This window comes from Podarcis vaucheri (genome assembly GCF_965113315.1).
Source record: "Podarcis vaucheri genome assembly, chromosome: 2".
NCBI classification, from domain to species: Eukaryota; Metazoa; Chordata; class Lepidosauria; order Squamata; family Lacertidae; genus Podarcis; species Podarcis vaucheri.
This window is the reverse complement of record NC_138760.1, coordinates 126,122,769-126,142,138: the sequence shown is the minus strand read 5'-3', so window position 1 is coordinate 126,142,138 and position 19,370 is coordinate 126,122,769. Positions and strand designations below refer to the sequence as shown.

The window sequence follows — 19,370 nt, the reverse complement described above, 5'->3', positions numbered from 1 at the left end:
ATAACAGTTTTAGATAATATTTTTTTTGTCATTTCGTAATAATGCTTTTTGTAGTTTGGATTCATCTTTCCCAAAGCCAATTTTTTGGTGATATGGAAGCCAATCGGTGACGTAGTGCAGTGTTTCCCAACCGGTGTTCCGCGGCACACTACTGTGCCGTGAGACATTGGCTGGTGTGCCGTGGGAGGGAGTCGGGCGAGTCGGGCGGTGAGAGGCGGCGGCGGCGAAGATCCACGTGGTGGTGCCGAGCGGCGGGGCAGCGCGTGCAAAAGGGAGGAGCGCGAGACACCGGAGGAGGAGGAGGCCGGCATGTCCGGGCAACAGCAGCAACAACAGCAGCAGCAACTCCCGGCGACGGCTCCTCAAGCCCCGCCGCCGCCCCCTCCTCCGCCTGCTATCGCCGCCACCACCACAAAAGCCGCCGCCGCCTCAGTTGCCGCCGTCCCTCAGTCCCTCGCTCTGCTGCCTCCTCCCACCCCCAAAGCTTGGAGGTTCCCGGCAAGGGGGAGGGAAAAAACTTTCACTTTCGTGCGTCCCTCCCGGTGTGACGCTGCGCGCTGACGTCACGGGGCAGGGCTTTAATGGTGGTGTGCCGCGAGATTTTTTTTCAGTAAACAGGTGTGCCGTTGCCCAAAAAAGTTTGGGAAACACTGACGTAGTGCCTTCTCTCTCCAAATGTTTTCAATCTCAGATGTCCTTGTCTTTTTTTAATAATTGACTATAGGTTGCCCAATTTCCCTCCATATTTATTTTTTTGACTGCAAAGGTCTCTACTGGGGACAGCCACCATGGTGTTTGGGGTTCTAATAATGGTTGGTATTTTGTCCACACTTTATAAAGAGCATTTCTGACTATGATTAGTGAACCCTCTGTGGACTTTGACTTTATGCCATCCGTACCTGTTGTTGCAACTCTCCAAATCAAGTATATGTTTTCTCTAATAAGATCCAATCCTTAATCCAACATAGGCACGAGGCTTTGAAATATGTTCTTAAATCGGGGAGTGCGAAACCTGCCCCTTTCTTTTTTTGTCAGTCAGTAATTTGTATTTTATGTGGGGTTTCTTATCCTGCCATATGAACCTGGTCAGATCTCTCCTGCAATCGACGTAGCATTGTGGCAAGCAATTTTAACAACAACATGCTTTGCAAAGAAGTCAAAGCGAGCTACCATTGGTTCTCCCACCTCCTTTGGGCCAGCCTGTAAAAGGCCCCGTACAACCCGGAAAAGTTCTGCCAGATGACATAATGAGGAGGCAATGGAGGCAAAAAACTATGCTTTCTTTGCTGCCTTCCCTGCCACTAGGTAGGCTTGATAATGAGCCCTTACCAGTGTTTGGTTGCATTAATTAGGATCTTTCATCCACTTGCGTTCAGTCTCCCAGCTTGGAGTGTACTAGGGGGCCAATCGGGCTCCACAAAGTGGGAGAGGACGCTCAAGGAAATTCGTATTACTAGTAGTATTATCATTATTAGCCTGTCGGTATAAGGCCGCAGCAACACATGGACTTTTAATGTGGACTTGAAGTTGCTTGTTTCTCCTTTTTTAAAAAACCTCTTCTGCCCAGAACTGCTCTTGCAGAAACTGCTGTTTAACTGAAACACAAATAATTTAAAATGTGTGTGTTGGGGGATGTTATTGGGTTGTTTTTGTTTCTGTTTTGATTATGTACTTTGAGTTTTAATATTATAATTTTATCCTGTGAACTGTCCTGAGGCCTGTGGGTATAGGGAGGTATATAAATGTAACAAATTATAGTAAAATCAGGCCGGATAAAAATTATTACAAGTTCCAGGGGAAGCCTCTGCAGAAGGTTTTCCAATGCTTAAGGGTTTGCCTTGACCCCAAGCCCTATGGGGAGCCCAAGGAAGGTCCCCCACCTGCCCAGGTTGGCCTGCTGGGAGGAGAAAGATCTTTTCCATGAGGAAAAGATGTCCTACCCCCATAAAAAGGGGGGAAGACCTATAAATGAATAATTTTAGTGGAATTATATACAGAATGCATTAACTATGGGAAATGTAAATAATAATAATAATAATAATAATAATAATAATAATAATAATAATAATAAATACCCCGACCATCTGGCTGCTGAGTTTCCCCAGCCACTCTGTGCGGCTCCCAATCGAGTGTTAAAAACAATACAGTATTTAATTATTTAAAACTTTCCTAAACAGGGCTGGCTTCAGATGTCTTTTAAAAATAGGATAGCTATTTATTTCCTTGACATCTGATGGGAGGGTTTTTCACAGGGAGGGCACCACTACTAAGAAAGCCCTCTGCCTGGTTCCCTGTAACATCACTTCTCGCAATGAGGGAACCACCAGAAGGTGCTGGATCTCAGTGTCCAGGCTTAACGATGGGATCAGTTGCAGTTTCCGGGTCACCTTCAAAGGTAGCCCCACATAGAGCGCATTGCAGTAGTCCAAGATAACCACAGCAGGAACCACTCTGGCAAGACATTCTGTGGGCAAGTAGGGTCTCAGCCTGCGTCCCAGATGGAGCTGGTAAACAGCTGCCCTGGACACAGAATTGACCTGTGCCTCCATGGACAGCTGTGAGTCCAAAATGACTCCCAGGCTGCGCACCTGGTCCTTCAGGGGTACAATTACCCCATTCAGGACCAGGGAGTCCCCCACACCAGCCCGCCCCCCCAAAACAGTACTTGTGTCTTGTCAGGATTCAACCTCAATCTGTTAGCCGCCATCCATCCTCCAACCGCCTCCAGACACTCACACAGGACCTTCCCCGCCTTCACTGGTTCCCATTTGAAAGAGAGGCAGAGCTGGGTCTCATCCGCATATTGATGGACACCCAGCCCAAATCCCCTGATGATCTCTCCCAGCGGCTGCGTGTAGATGCTAAAAAGCGTGGGTATTATGGGAAACATATGGGAAATACCCTTTGCAAAAGCGTGTGCATTAGGCGAGATCTGCACCGAAATGCCGACCAACTTTCAAGAGCTCTATTTAAAAATAATAAGATGTGAAAATCTGGATAAACTCATGACTAGAAAAAGGAGACAGAGGAAAAGAACTTACATTGAAATGGTTTGCCTAATGGGGTTTTTTAATCCCTCCCCACACTCCCTCCAGCTGCACGCCCCCCCCCGTCTCTCCCCCTTTATAACACATAATACATACGACGCACCTCCAGCGCCTCCGCGAGGTAGGAAAGCCGCCGCCATTACAGGTATCTCTCCCCCCACCCCCCCAGGAGCGGGACAGGAAGCGGAAGCTGCAATTCTCCCGACAGCCTTTTCCCCTCCGCTCTAGGAATCTCAGTTCTGTCGCCGCTGCTGTTAACCGTTTCAGAGCCGAGCGGCAGGAGCCTCTGGGCTTCTCCGGGCAAAGAGCGAGGAGAGACGCTGATCTCGCCTCCGGAAAGCCCCGCTGGATCAGCTGCGCGGAAGCCCTAAAACGTTTTCTAAACTATTTATTATTATTATTATTTTCAACTTTCAAATTAACGATTTTCCTTTCGGTACACAGATATCCAATCCAAATTTGCAATAACTGACCCCCCCCCACGTTTCCATCCCACCCTTTTATTCTCCTTGCATTTAATTACTATATATTTCCTCAATTAATTTCACCTTCATTCCCCTCTCCTAATTCTATTTTTAGTTCATAAATGTTACATCAAACCTGCTAATGTTTTGAGGTTTTTACAGTGTTCTCTAAAATAGTCTACAGTGGTGCCTCGCAAGACGAAATTAATTCGTTCCGCAAGTTTTTTCTTCTTGCGAGTTTTTCGTCTTGCGATGCACGGTTTCCCATAGGAATGCATTGAAAATCAATTAATGCGTTCCTAGGGAAACCGACTTCAGACCAGGTCCGGGGACAGTCTGTCCCCCGACCTCTTCTGAAGGCTAGGGGGGGGGGGAACAAGGGCTTTTCTTCCCACCCCCAGCATTTTAAAAAACCCCGGGACAGCGGAGGGCTTCTCCACTGTCCGGGGCGATCTTAAAATGCTGGCAGGCGGCATTTTAAAATCGCCCCGGGACAGCGGAGGACTTCTCCGCTGTCCGGGGCGATTTAAAAGCCCCTGGGAAGGCAGGCAGGGGGGACAAAGACTTTTGCCCCCCGCCAGCCTTCAGAAGAGGTCCAGGACCTCTTCTGAAGGCTGGCGGGGGCGAAAGTCTTTGCTCCCCCCGCCTGCCTTCAAAAGCTGTCCAGCCAAAGCTTCGCGGACCTCTGCCGGCATGCGGAAGCCTGCGCGCGCTGACATCAGCGCGCCCAGGCTTCGCGGACCTCTCCTGCCTTCAAAAGCCGTCCGGGATAGCGGGAAGCGCTTCCCTGCTATCCCGGACTGCTTTTAAAATGCTGGCGCTGGGGAGCAAAGCCTTTCGGCCCCCGCCAGCCTTCCTGGTCCTCTTCTGAAGGCCGGAGGGGGGGGGGAAAGGCTTTGCTCCCCACCGCTAGCATTTAAAAGAGGTCCCCGGAGATTTCCCTATGGGCTTTCGTCTTGCGAAGCAAGCCCATAGGGAAATTCGTTTTGCGAAGCACCTCCAAAACGGAAAACCCTTTCGTCTAGCGGGTTTTCCGTCTTGCGAGGCGTTCGTCTTGCGGGGTACCACTGTATAAGGCTTTCCCATTCTAGATTCAATTTTTTCTCATCTTGGTGCCTGAGCTTCACGGAAAGTTTAGCCATTTCGGCAGAGTCCATCATCTTTCCATTCTTATTTCATTGGGACCTTGTCTTCTTTCCACATTTTCCTATGTGGTGGACGTGTAAAAAAGTAAAGGGCTTCTGGGAAATTTTTAAAAATTCTTAAAATTACGTTTGTTAAGAAAACCCAGAGGCTTTTTTACTAGGTGTAATAGGAGAAAAAATGCCAAGGAAGCAAAAGAGACTGTTTATTTATGCGATTACAGCGGCCAGAGGCTACTATCCTAGACGTGGTGGAAAGAAGTAAAGGTCCCAAAGAAAGAAGAATGGATAATTAAGATGATTGACTATGCCGAAATGGCTAATCTTACCCATCAAATGAGAAAAAATTCAATCAAGAATGGAGAAAGTTTATAGACTATTTTAGAGAACATGAGTTTGTTGATCTCAATGGTCACCTAGTCGAACCCCATATGTGTATATATGATAAATATGTGGGGCTGGTAGTTTCCTCCTCTCCGCTGAGATGTACAGAGGCGATACTGAGCCACCCACTTGGAAGGCTTAAAAAAGAGGATTGTATAAATTCGGGACTAGGCTGTCAGTGGCTACAAACCCTGATGTCTATGTTGTATTTATTTATTTTTACAGTGGTACCTCAGGTTACAGATGCTCCTGGTTACAGACTCCGCTAACCCATAAATAGTACCTCAGGTTAAGAACTTTGCTTCAGGATGAGAACAGAAATCGTGTGGTGGCAGCAGGGGGCACCATTTGCTAAAGTGGTACCTCAGGTTAAGAACAGTTTCAGGTTAAGAATGGACCTCCAGAACGAATTAAGTTCTTAACCTGAGGTACCACTGTATTATCTACAGATAACGTCTGGCCGAGGGTACCGGCGTACAGCTTCTGGGTCATGTGGCCAGCATGACCAAGCCGTTTCTGGCGAACCAGAGCAGCGCATGGAAACGCCGTTTACCTTCCTGCCGGAGCGGTACCTATTTATGTACTTGCACTTTGACGTGCTTTCGAACTGTTAGGTTGGCAGGAGCAGGGACCGAGCAATGGGAGCTCATCCTGTCACCGGGATTCAAACCACCAACCTTCTGATCGGCAAGTCCTAGGCTCTGTGGTTTAACCCACAGCACAACCCGCGTCCCATTTTATAAGTATAGGGTAAGGCAATTGGTTTTTTATGGGGGTTGTTTTGATTTTTATTATGTATTTTGTGGTTTAATATACTGATTTTATTCTGAGACCCCTGGGTATAGGGCAGTATATAACAATGATGGGAATCAGAAAAATTTGGGAGCCACTGTGTTAAAAGGGGAGGGGTCATAGATTGCATTTCAACTTTTCTGCGTTATTTATGTTCCTACCTTGTGAATAGGCTGGGCGAGGGGTGGGTGGGTATATGGGCAGCTTCCATAGAGTCGTTGAGTTGGAAGGGACCCCGAGGATCCTCTAGTCCAGCCCTCTGCAATACAGGAATCTCAGCTAAAGAATCCCTGACATATGGCCATCCAACCTCTGCTTGAAAACCTCCAAGGAAGGGGAGACCATTCACTGTCAAACACAGATTCCTGTAAGCAATCACATTGTGATGGAACTGGATCTGAGCCAGGTGGCACTAATAGTGAGGAAAGGATCTGTAACACCCCAGACCTTTGGCGAAAGCCTGCAGAGTTCAGGCAAGCAGAGAGGAAGGAAAAGCATAATTTCCTCTCTCACTGCATTTAATCCTCAGAGGACCAAAATCTCTTCTGCCTGGGGAATCCCAAAACTGAATTTATCCGCTTTTCCCTGAGATTAAGCACCTGTTGGGAACAGTGGGACTGACTCCTGAGAAAACCTTCATGGGGGGTGGGGGGTTGTAAATGGCTTCTTAGGGATTGCATACTTTTTTTTGGCTATTTCATCTTTTGTAGGCTTTACATGCAGCTGTGCATATATGTTTGGGATTTTTTAAATCCACAGTTCAGGAAAAATAAAACAATGGCATTATCAGTAAATAAAAATTAAAACGACTATTTTCTTATTAAAAATAATTAAAATAAATGGTAAACATGGATTGAAACATAGTGAAAGTGACTGCCTCGTATCAATAGGCAACGAGTTCGAAAGTTGGATACAGATATTCTTCAATTTTTTCACTGCCCTGTTGGGCAAATCTGGTACATCGCATTTCCAAAATCAATTTCCTAACAAGAAGCACAGAGAAACAGATCCCCACAACGGACCAAGGTTTCCTGGCTTAGATCCTGGCGTTCCCGTGGACGTCAGCAGCAAACCCAGCCTTAAGGATCTGCTTGCCTTCTTCTCTGGTGGAAAATGGGCAACCTTTGGCAAAAGAAGTGGCAGAGCAGGAAACAGACACATTGGAGTCTGGGCAGGCTCCTTGCCAGTGGCGAACAATGGCTTGTGCAAGCCTTACAGTGAATGACACACATGGGGGGGAATAGGGCTGGGGGACAACAGTGGGCAGCGTCTGACAAGGCAACACAGAGAGTGGCATGAGCCTGAACAGCAGCAGATCCCATGGCTGCAAGGAAGCAGAAACACACAAGCTCAGCAAGGCAGGGGAAGAGACGTCATCAGAGGAAGAGGCCGTTTGCTCCCTGAACTCCTCTCTTATTGGAGCTATGAAAGATGCCATCTACAATTGAATCAGTGCAGTTCACGTCCGTATCCTCACCTTTCACTAAAGAAGGATTCCCACACTTGAGTCTCCAGATCTTTCGGGACTACAACTCCCATCACTCCCAGTTAGCAGTATTAAGGGATGATGGGAATCGTAGTCCAAAAACAGCTAGAGACCCAAGCCTGCACTAGAGTACCTAGGGCAACTGTTTTTCTAACACAGGCATTTTTTACATTTTGGTGCAAATATATCTTAAAAACTGAATTATAAAAGAATTCAATCTTTAGCATTGCCTGCTAGATGAGGTTGGATTTCCTTTTGGGGTCTGGGGTTCAGCAGCTCTTTGCCAGGAATTCCCAGGAAGGGCTTGCACCTTGTCATGGGAAGGGCAAGCATTTTAGTGAACGACAGACATATGGGGGGGGGGGAACGGACCAGAGGACAGTTTCTAACAGGCATCCCTTGAAGAAGATGGGTTAAGTTTCCTGGACTATGACCTGCACTATCAGGGATTTGATCAGCAGAGTTCAGGACCAAAATATCACCTTTCACTAGACTATGCAACAGGGAAACTGTCCCGCTAACACACATGAATTTTTAAATCTTTGATTGCTCTTCTGTGCAAATCTGATGTATCTAAAAATTGTAATTAAAACATAATTTGGTTTTTTTTAGTGTTGTGTTCTGGATGAGGTTGCATCTTCTTCCGTTGCCAGATTACCAAATAAGCAAATACCTGCACACAGCTGCATAGTGGATTTCACATTTTCAGAAGGGGGGGGGAATACTAGTGGAGGGGAGAGCTGGGGAGGAGAACACAGCATACATGTTTTTCAACAACATTTATGCAGAAGAGGCTAAAAACAGTTAAACTAAAATCAACACAAGACCATATTACAACTAAACATTGAGACAAATATCAAAATGTTGCACAATGAATCCATTAGCAGATTTATCAAATCATTGGCATCATCATTTAATATTTATATCCTACCTATCTGGCTGGGTTTCCCCAGCCACTCTGGGCGGCATACAGCACATAAAAAATTGTTAAAACATTAGACATTAAAAATTTCCCTATACAGAATTGCCTTCAGATGTCTTCTAAAAGTGAGATAGTTGTTTATTTCCTTGATGTCCGATGGGAGGGCGTTCCACAGGGCGGGTGCCACTACCAAGAAGGCCCTCTGCCTGGTTCCCTGTAACCTGACTTCTTGCAGTGAGGGAACCATCAGAAGGCCCTCGGAGCTGGACCTCAGTGTCCAGGTTGGACGATGGGGGTGGAGGTGCTCCTACAGGTAGAATAGTTCTGGCCACGCCAACAAGGGTTGGTGAGAGACTTGTGATGAATACATGGAAAATGCATGGGAAAATAACAGAATACAGCTATGTAAACCTAACTCTGAACAGGAGAATAATCTGCAACACAGCAACTAAAAGGAATCAAAATTATAATGGAATCAAATTCTAACGCTGAACATAATCATTGGCTTACTCTCTGTAGGAGTTATTTGATATGATTAAAGATCTTCGCACACTCCAACTCTTTCTAAGATGTTTCCCTCGTACGAGTTCTTTACTGTTTAGGAAGGGAGCCCCTGTCAGTGAAGTTATTTCCATATGCCAAACATTTTTAAGATTTCCTCCCTATATGACTTCTTTGGTGTCTAGTAAGCTGATAACTGCGACTGAAGCTTCTTCCACACTCCGAACATGTATACGGTTTCTCTCCTGTATGAGTTCTTTGATGCAACCTAAGGGAGCTACCGCAACTGAAGCTTTTTCCACACACTGAACATGTAAATGGTTTCTCTCCTGTATGAGTTTTTGGTGTCTAGTAAGCTGATAACTGCGACTGAAGCTTCTTCCACACTCCGAACATGTATACGGTTTCTTTCCTGTATGAGTTCTTTGATGCAACTTAAGTGAGCTACCGCGACTGAAGCTTTTTCCACACTCCGAACATGTATACGGTTTCTCTCCTGTAGGAGTTCTTTGATGCAACGTGAGATGGCTACCGCGACAATGGTGCAAAAACGTGGTTACAAAGCATGGATCCACAGGGATTCTCAGGATCTTTGCATTGGGTCACCCCAAATTCACCATCAGATCACATAGCATGTCCATGGCTACAGCCTGCACCAAAAAAATCACACGCCCACTGTTGCCTGGGGCTGCAATGGTGCAAAAACGTGGTTACAAAGCATGGATCCACAGGAAATCTCAGGATTTTTGCATTGGGTCACCCCAAATTCACCATCAGATCACATGTCTGTGGTCACAGCATGAAGCCCAAAAATGATACATCCACTGTTTCATTCAGAATGTTTTTCCCCTTGTTTTCCTCCTCTAAAAACGATGTGCGTGTTATGGTCAGGTGCGTGTTATAGAGTGAAAAATACGGTAATTGGTAGCCAGTGCAGTCAGACCTGGATCGGTGTAATATGCTCAAACCGTCTTACTCCAGTGAGCAACTTGGCCGCTGAATTCTGCACTAGCTGGTTTCCACACTGTCTTCAGAGGCAGCCCTAAGTATAATGCGTATCTGAATCTAACCTTGAAGTTCCCAGAGCATAGACAATGGTAGATAGGCTATCCCTGACCAAATAGGGGTGTAGCTGGGCTACCAGCTAAAGCTGATGAAAGGCACTCCAGCTAAAGCTGATGAAAGTTTAACTGAACAAGATTGTTAAGGAGCTTCCCCCACACATCCAAGAACAGATCCTCACAAACACACCATCAGAACCTCGACCAGGAACTTTCTATCTTCTACCTAAAATACACAAACCAGGAAATCCAGGACGCCCCATCATTTCAGGTATTGGCACTATTACAGTGGGTGTCTCCAGTTATATGGACTCTGTTCTGAAACCATATGCCATCAGTGCTCCCAGCTATGTACGTGACACCACAGATTTTCTGAGGAAAATACAATCTTTAAATAATCTTCCTAACAATACTATACTAGCTACTATGGATGTGGAATCTCTGTATACCAACATCCCACACAACGATGGTTTACAAGCTATAAGGAACACCATTTCAGATAAAACCACAGCGGACTTTGCTACCAAACTGCCAATTTGTCCTTACCCACAACAACTTCAAATTTGGTGATGACCTGTTCCTTCAGATTAGCGGCACAGCAATGGGCACCCGCGTGGCCCCACAGTATGCCAACATCTTCATGGCAGATTTAGAACGTTTCCTAAACTGCTACCCACTCAAACCTCTCTTGTACCTGCGATACATTGACGATATTTTTATCATCTGGACACATGGTCAACAGACCCTGGACACCTTCCACCAGAAATTCAATGATTTTCACCCCACAATCAACCTAACAATGAATCAATCTATGCAAGAAATACATTTTTTGGACACTACTATAAAAATACAGGATGGGCGCATAGACACCACCTTATACCGTAAACCAACTGACCGACAAACATATCTACATGCCTCTAGCTACCATCCCAAACAGTCCATTGCATATAGCCAGGCACTACGTTACAGCCGCATCTGTTCCAATTCTACAGACAGAGACTCTCACCTAAGAGATCTACAGCAAACCTTTTTAGAACTAAAATACCCAGCAGATGAAGTTAGACAACAGATCAACAGAGCCAGACTGATACCCAGAGAGAACTTGCTGCAAGACAGACCCAAAAAAGAAAATAACAGGACACCTCTAGTCATCACATACAGCTCCCAAGTTAAAACAGTACAACGCATCATCAGAGATCTACAACCTCTCCTGGACAATGACAGTTCTCTTTCTCAAGCTCTGGGAGGAAGACCTTTCATTGCCTACAGACAGCCACCCAATCTTAAACAACTCCTAACCCACAATAATACTACAACCAGACTCAACACGGACACTGGCACCAGAGCCTGCAATAAACCCAGATGCCAACTTTGCTGCCACATACACCCGGACAACACCATTACTGGCCCCAACAACATCACACATACCATCTCGGGACTATTTAATTGCTCATCGTCTAACATTGTGTATGCCATCAAATGCCAACAGTGTCCTTCAGCTCTCTATATTGGACAAACAGGCCAAACCTTATGCCAAAGAATAAACGGACATAAATCGGACATCAGGAATAACAAGACAGAGAAACCAGTAGGAGAACACTTCAATCTCCCAGGACATACTATACAAGATCTCAAAGTAGCTGTTCTATTACAAAGGAATTTCAGAAATAGACTGGAAAGAGAAGCTGCTGAATTGCAACTCATTACCAAACTTAAAACCATGGAGAGACCTGGTCTGAACAAAGACCTTGGATTCTTATCTCATTATACATGACAAAGCCATTTTTCACCTTTTCACCCCTGCTTTTTCCTGTAAGACCTATTGCAGTCGTTAAGAGTCGTCAACAGGCTCATCACAGCTATCTGCCAATCACCCATTCCCACCACCCTTCTGAGTAATACCCCCCCCCACTTTCTCACTATATAGAAGGGTCTGGTGACTTCTGTTTCAGTGTATCTGAAGAAGTGTGTATGCACACGAAACCTCATACCAAGAACTAACTTAGTTGGTCTTTAAGGTGCTACTGGAAGGAATTTTTCTATTTTGTTTTGACAATGTACAATAATGCCCTAGCTCAACTGAAAGAGCACTTTGACATGAAAGATCTTGGTGAGGTAAACAACTACCTATCTCTGGAAATAGAGAGAGATCAAGATGGTAACATTCTAGTACACCAGTCACGGAAAATTGCTGATGTGTTAAGCAAACTAAACCTGATGGATGCTAACCCTGTAGACACACCGATGACAACAGGTTATCAGGTAGATGACACTGAAGAAGCATTTTCTGACACTACACTGTACAGAAGTGTGCTAGGCATGCTAAACCTCATTGCCAGATGTTCTAGACCTGACATTGCTGTTAGCTGTAATTTGCTAAGCAGACAAGTAAACAATCCTACTGTTAAGGATTGGAAAGCTCTGAAACGCATAGCGCGGTATTTGAAAGGCACTATGCATTACAGACTAAGATTTAACAATCAGAAATCTGGTGGTCTTGAGATATTTGCAGATGCAAGTTTTGGAAGTGACACTACAGACAGGAAAAGTACGTCTGGAGTTTGCTATATGTACAATCAGGGTCTATTTGATTGGTCATGCAAGAAGCAAACAACAGTTAGCTTAAGTACTTGTGAAGCTGAACTGAAAGTGAACTTATTCACTTAAAGATTGTGAATGGTTGTTACAATTGTGCAAAGACATGAAAATTCCTGTCAAATGTCCAATCCAGGTTTACCAGGACAACAAAGCATGTTTGGCTTTGCTGAATTCTGAAGGTTGTAAGCAAAGCACAAAGCACTTGCAATTGAAGTTGCAACATGCTAGGGAACGTATTCAGAAGGGACTCGTAACGGTGTCCTATATGCCAGGTAATGAAATTCCTGCTGATGTATTGTCCAAGATGTATTGTCAAGGGATCAACACTATACCTATGTGCAGAAGTTGGGCTTGTACTGATATTGTACGAACACGCTGCCCAGTGATGTTCACAGAAAGGGGGAGGATGTTGGTTTCTGCTTCCTTCAATGTGCAGCGAAGTGCTTGTCCCAAGACAGGTGTTTACATTCCGCAGTCAGCGTACTGTTGGGTTTTCCCACGGGAAAGGGAGACTGGATGTGACGTACACTGGTTTCCTGTTTTTCTCAGTTCTCTCTGTGCTTCCGAGGAGAGAGATTGCTTCTCTGCTCTCGCAGAGGCAGGATGCATTTCTGTAATCTATCAGATTTGAAGTGTAAATAAAGTAATGTAAAGTATGTGGCACGTACTCCTCATCCTTCCGCTGTGCACAGGAGCCTGCAAATACAACACTTGCTACCTCCTAACAGAAAAAGTTATTAATAACATAACATCAAACCTAAATACATAAAAGTAAACACACCATATTTCTCTATCTTCTAGACATTTTCTAATACTAATAGTGTGAATGTTTATTTAAATCCTGCCATCAAGTCTATCTTTGTTTCTTTGTTTCTATAAATGGTTCCCATTGTTTTTCAAAGTCGCTGTTGTCCTTTTCTCTTAGTGTGTCTGTAATTTTTGCCAGTTCTACATCATCGTCATCATCATTTTTAATTTGTATACCGCCTTTCTATATTAGAATACTCAAGGCGGCTTACAAGCTGAAGAAACAAAAAAATGTACATCTTATAACAATCTAATGCAATACAAAAATGTGATAATAAAACATAACTTTAAAATAGGCAACCTCCACCCAAAAAGTAACATTCAACAATCATTAGAACAGTATAAAATAATAATATCAACATATAAAAGTTAAACAGAAATCCACTCAACAGTTACAATAATATCTAAACTGTAATCAATAAAACAACGCAAGCCACAGTACATAAAACAATACAATACACCTTGAGAAGCAGAGAGTGGGGCAAGGCAGGTGGAAGGAGGCCTTGCCTGATGGAGTCTCTCCCCTCACAGTTCATCAACTTCTCTTGCCATTGTTCTTTACTTGGTATTTCTCCAGTCTTCCAATTTTGTGCAATCAACATTCTTGCTGCTGTAGTGGCATACATAAATAAAGTCCTCTTTTCTTTCCTTATGTCTTGGCCTAAAATACCTAGTAAGAAGGCTTCTGGTTTTTTTAGAAAAGTTATTTTGAACATTTTCTTCAATTCATTATTTATCATTTCCCAATAGGCTTTTACCTTTTCACAATCCCACCACATATGATAAAACGTACCTTCTATTTCACATCTCCAACACTCTCTTTTCATTTTTATACATTTGTTCCAGTTTAACCAGTGATAGATACCATCTATACATCATTTTCATATAGGTCTCTCTCAATAGTTTACAATCTGTAAATTTCAAATTTACTTTCCACAATTTTACCCAATCTTCAAATTGTATGTTATGGCCCATTTAATCATTACCAATTTTACTTCTTCGTCTTTGTTTTCCCACTCCAAAAGAATGTTATATGCCTTTTAAAAATAATTTTGTACTTTCTTCTATCACTGCCTCTTTGGAATTTGGAAACCGACTATGAGATGCCTTTCTTATTGTCCTCTTTAAAGATATCCTTTAATTGTCTATGATGCAGCCATCTTTGAAGATGTTCTTTTATTTCGTCATATTCTTTCCATTGCCTCTATTCCGGCCACTGCCTGGATATTTCAGACGGATCAGGGACGGATCAGGAGGATGGCGGGAAGAGACGGGAAAAAAGCGGTGGGAACACCAATAGAGAGGAAAACCTCAAGGCAGGAGGAAATAAAGGATCTAGATGCTTTATGGCTGAAAATAAAAGAGGAACTCAGACAGAATGAAACTCGTATGGAAAAAAAGCTAGGAGAGATGCAGGATTCCTTTGATAAAAAAATGGAGGAGGTGGTAGGGGAATTATCTAACAAAATTAAAGACTTAACGGTACGAACAAAGTCCTTAGAGGACTCAAATAAGAAAACACAGAGAGAGACGAAAGATCAGAGAAGAGAAGTAGAAAAAATCAAAGAGAATTTTGAAGAATTAAATAAAAGTCAAGATCAAGTATTAGATAACTTAGCTATGATGGAAATGAAACAGAAGCAGCTAAATCTGAAATTTAGAGGAGTAGGGGAAGTAAGGGATGAAGATATAAAAGAAAAAATGACAAAAGAACTGGCGAGGTGGTTAGCACTGAGAGAAGAAGAAGTTGCACAAACCATAGAAAACGCTTTCAGAATAAAAATAAGACCAAAACAAAATAAACAGAAAAAGGCCCCAGGAGACTGTTTGGTGATCTTTAGATCAATAGAGATGAGAAATATAATTTTGAGAGAAAGCTATCAGAAGAAACTGACAATTGATGGGAAACCAATTATCATTTTTAAAGAAATACCAATCAGGCTCCTTCGTAAGAGAGAAGGCTACAAACAGATAGTCAACACTTTGAAAAAGAATGGTATACAGCACAGATGGGAATTCCCTGAAGGGATTTCCTTTTTTTATAAAGGGAAAAGATTCAGGATAACAGAAACTCAAGAAGTCAGTAAATTCCTTTGTAGGTACGAGAAAGAGAGATCTGGGGGAAGGGGCGGAGAGAGGGAGGGAGAAGGGGGAATGGGATTGGGAGGGAGGCTGGAAGAGGAGGGAGGATCGGGGGAGGGGGGGAGGAAGAGGAGGAGGAAGAGACGAAGGAGGAAGAGTTAGGTGAGGAACAGGAGGAAGGAGAGAATCAAAACACTCGAATTTAAATCAGCTAAAACTCCAAACCTAATCTGACAAATTACTGTCTTTTCGATAGATAAAAGTGATAATGAATCTTAAAATTTTAACATGGAATGTAAACGGAGTGAATGAAAAAGTAAAAAGGAATAAAATTACAAATGTGCTGAAGAAGAAAAAATTGGATGTAATTTGTATACAAGAGACTCATGTAGCCAAAAAACACAAACATGTATTAGTAAATAAGAAATTGGGTACAGAATTTATAAACTCCGGGAGAGAAAAAAAAAGGGGAGTGGTAACATATGTTGACGAAAAATGGGAACCCAAATTGACCTACAAGGATGAAGAAGGAAGGATACTGGGGGTTCAAATAAGCTTTCAGGGAGAGAAGATTAATGTGATAAACATCTATGCCCCAAACTCAAATAGGTCAGAGTTTTATAAAAAATTGGAACAAGTACTATTAGAACTAGGAAATAATAAGATGATACTACTGGGAGATTTCAATGCAGTGCCGGCATTAGAAATGGATAGACAAACAGAGAAAACGAAAACAAGGAAAGTTACCGAAATCATTCCTGGATCTGGAAGAGAATTTGGACTTGACGGATGTATGGAGACACAAACACCCAACAGAAAAACAGTTTACCTTTTTCTCAGAAGCGCATAAAAGCTGGGGAAGAATAGACCAAATTTGGACCTCAAGAGAAATTACTCTAAGAACCGTCAAGTGCGAAATCCAACCGAGAACTTTCTCTGACCATAATTCAATAACCTTGGAACTTAAAGGAGAATCACAAGGAGGCTTTAGATGGAGATTAAATGAATACCTACTAGATAATGAGGAGGTTATCGAAAAAGCCAAGGCCACGTTAAAAGAGTATTTAGAGATGAATCTCAATATGGGAACAAATATAGAAATAGTTTGGGACGCCAGTAAGGCGGTTTTAAGAGGGTTTTTCATCCAGCAGAATAACTACAAGAAAAAATTAAGGCAGCAAAAAACAGACGAAATACTCAAACAGCTAAAGGAACACGAGAAAAAATTAACAGAACACCCAAAAGACGAACAAAGTATACAAACAATAAAAATACTACAAAGACAATATTCAATGCTAACGAGCCAAGAAATAGAGTGGAAAATCAAATCAATGAGGCAGAGATATTTTGAATCCGCGAATAAAACGGGAAAATTCCTAGCCTGGCAATTGAGGAAAAGACAGAAACAGAATGTCATAAATAAAATAATGGTAGAAAAAGAATTAATAGTAGATCCAAAAAAAATACAAAAAATTTTTCTTAAATTCTATGAGGAGTTATATAAAAAAGGAGAAGAGGACCCAGCACAAATAGAAAAATATTTAGAGGGCTGTACAGGGAAGACTGTCACAGAAAAAGAAAGAACCCAATTAAACAGACCGATAAGTATAGAAGAAATTGAAACTGCGATAAAAAAAATGAAATCAGGAAAGGCACCAGGCCCAGATGGCTTATCAGCCAAATATTACAAAGTCTTGGGAGATCAACTGAAACAGGTATTGTCTGAAACCATGAATAACATTCTGAAAGGAGGGAAAATACCCGAGTCGTGGAGGGAAGCTTATATAACACTTATTCCTAAACCAGATACAGACAAACAGAACATGAAGAACTACAGGCCAATATCGTTATTAAATAATGACTATAAAATATATGCTGATATTATGGCGAATAGATTGAAAAAATGTCTAACAAATTTAATTCACAAAGATCAAGCGGGTTTCCTCCCAAACAGATACCTGAAAGATAATGTGAGGCATGTTATAAACATAATTGAATATCTGGAGATCAACAACAATATACCGGCGTCCTTGATTTTTATAGATGCAGAAAAGGCGTTCGACAACGTCTCTTGGCGGTTTCTATTAAAATCTATAGAAAAGGCAGGGATCGAGGGTGAATTTTTGAAAGGAATACAGGCAATATATTCAAACCAACACGCCAAACTGGTAATAAATAATAGTATCACGAAGAGATTCAAAATAGAAAAAGGAACAAGGCAGGGTTGCCCTCTTTCTCCACTTCTGTTCATTTTAGTTTTAGAAGTCCTGGCGAACAAAATAAGGTTAAAGTCAGAGATAAAAGGGATTAAATTAGGATTTAAAGAGTATAAGTTAAAAGCGTACGCGGACGATCTGATGTTCTAGGGATGAGCCACAAGAAAGCATGGGTAAAGCATTGGAGATAATGGAGGAGTACGGTAAACTTTCGGGCTTCAAGCTGAATAAAATTAAAACAAAAATGCTGACGAAGAACCTGAGAAATGATGCGCAAGAAAGATTAGAATCCCAATATGGAATTAAAGTAACCAAAAAAATAAAATATTTAGGAATCTGGCTTACACCCAAAAATATAAATTTAATTGAAGACAACTATACAGCAACATGGAACAAAGTGAAAAAAGATCTGGATGTCTGGAACAGGGTGAATCTCTCGTGGCTGGGCAGGATGGAAGCAATAAAAATGAACATACTTCCTAAGATGCTGTTCCTATTTCAAAATATACCAGTTATCAGAGGACCCAAGTTATTTAAGGATTGGCAGAAAACTCTTTCAAGATTCATATGGCAGGGAAGAAGGCCAAGGATTAGATTCAAATCACTTACAGACCGAAAGGAGGATTGGCAGTACCAAATTTAAAATTATACTATGAAGCGGCCTGCCTTTGTTGGGTCAAAGACTGGATAACTCTAGAGAACACGGACTTACTAGACCTAGAAGGGGCGGATAACAGGTTCAGCTGGCATGCCTACCTTTGGCCAAATAAAGAAAAAGTACATAAAAGGTTCTCGAGTCATATTATCAGAGGCCCCTTGTATGAAGTCTGGGGAAAAAATAAGAAACTGCTAGAACAGAGAACACCTTGGTGGCTATCCCCAACAGACATCTTATCAATCAAAAAAGTAAACCTGGAAGAGCGAAAATTGACATATGAAGATCTACTGGTAAGATCCCAAGATAACTGGAGGTTAAGACCATATGAAGAATTAAAGGAGAGGCTGTCAGGCTGGCTACAGTACCATCAGATAAATGCAAAATGGTCAGAGGATAAGAAAATTGGAATGAACGAAAAGAAGTCTAAATTTCAGATTGAAATAATTGAAGGCAAATCCAAAATATTATCTAAGATGTACAACATACTATTGGAATGGGAAACGAAAGACGAGGAAATTAAAGAAGTTATGGTCAAGTGGGCAAGAGATTTGGGGCATAGTATAGAATATGAAAAATGGTCAAAACTCTGGAATGAGGGAATAAAGTTCACGGCAAGTGCTGCAATTAGAGAAAACCTAGAAAAGATGATACAACGATGATACTTAACACCAGAAAAACTAGGTAGAATGTATAAAACTGTAAATAAGTCCTGTTGGAAATGTAAAACAAAAGAAGGCAATTTTATACATATGTGGTGGACATGCGAGGAAACCAAAAGATTTTGGGATCAGATATATACAGAGTTAAAAAAGATACTTAGATATACATTTCCCAAAAACCCAGAGGCCTTCTTATTAGGGATGGTCGGGACAAAAATTCAAGAAAAAGATAAAACTTTATTCCAATACTCAACAGCAGCGGCCAGAATTTTAATCGCTCAAAATTGGAAAGGCATAAACCTCCCAACGGTGAGAGAGTGGCAGTTAAAACTATACGACTTTATTGAATTGGCAAGAATGACACAAAGAATCAGAAATCAAAAAAATACAAAGTTAAAAGAAGATTGGAATAAATTCATGGTTTATTTTGAAAGTAATTTTAAAAACGTACCAACTACAGAGGGTTTGTTATAAAACTCCCGATGTATAAACTAGAAACAAACACCAGCGGTAAAAATGAAATTGTTAAAAGCAAAACCCGAAATCAGTAG

General features: G+C 42.2%; 3 protein-coding genes across 6 annotated transcripts in view; 1 reads left to right on the top strand and 2 right to left on the bottom strand.

Annotated features, from left to right (window-relative positions):
- The window catches only part of LOC309527550 (uncharacterized protein), a gene marked incomplete at its 3' end in the record, with an annotated part of 29,274 nt that extends 26,074 nt beyond the window's left edge, over positions 1-3,200 (bottom strand). Inside the window, exon 1 of the mRNA XM_082214375.1 lies at positions 3,151-3,200. Within this exon, the coding sequence (XP_082070501.1) occupies positions 3,151-3,187 (37 nt within the window). The 5' untranslated portion in view covers positions 3,188-3,200. The remainder of the gene's footprint in view (positions 1-3,150) is intronic.
- LOC309525047 (uncharacterized protein) overlaps positions 1-19,370 on the top strand; it is a 274,308-nt gene that overhangs the window by 121,427 nt on the left and 133,511 nt on the right. For 2 of the 3 annotated variants that reach the window (XM_082210397.1, XM_082210398.1), the window contains exon 3: positions 6,856-14,225. The exons of the other annotated variant lie outside the window; for it this stretch is intronic. In XM_082210397.1, the coding sequence (XP_082066523.1) occupies positions 10,401-11,573 (1,173 nt within the window). In that variant the 5' untranslated portion in view covers positions 6,856-10,400 and the 3' untranslated portion in view covers positions 11,574-14,225. Of the gene's footprint in view, positions 1-6,855; positions 14,226-19,370 lie in introns of those variants that run through there. 3 annotated transcript variants of the gene reach the window in all.
- LOC309524675 (uncharacterized protein) overlaps positions 1-19,370 on the bottom strand; it is a 121,925-nt gene that overhangs the window by 85,935 nt on the left and 16,620 nt on the right. The window lies entirely within an intron of this gene.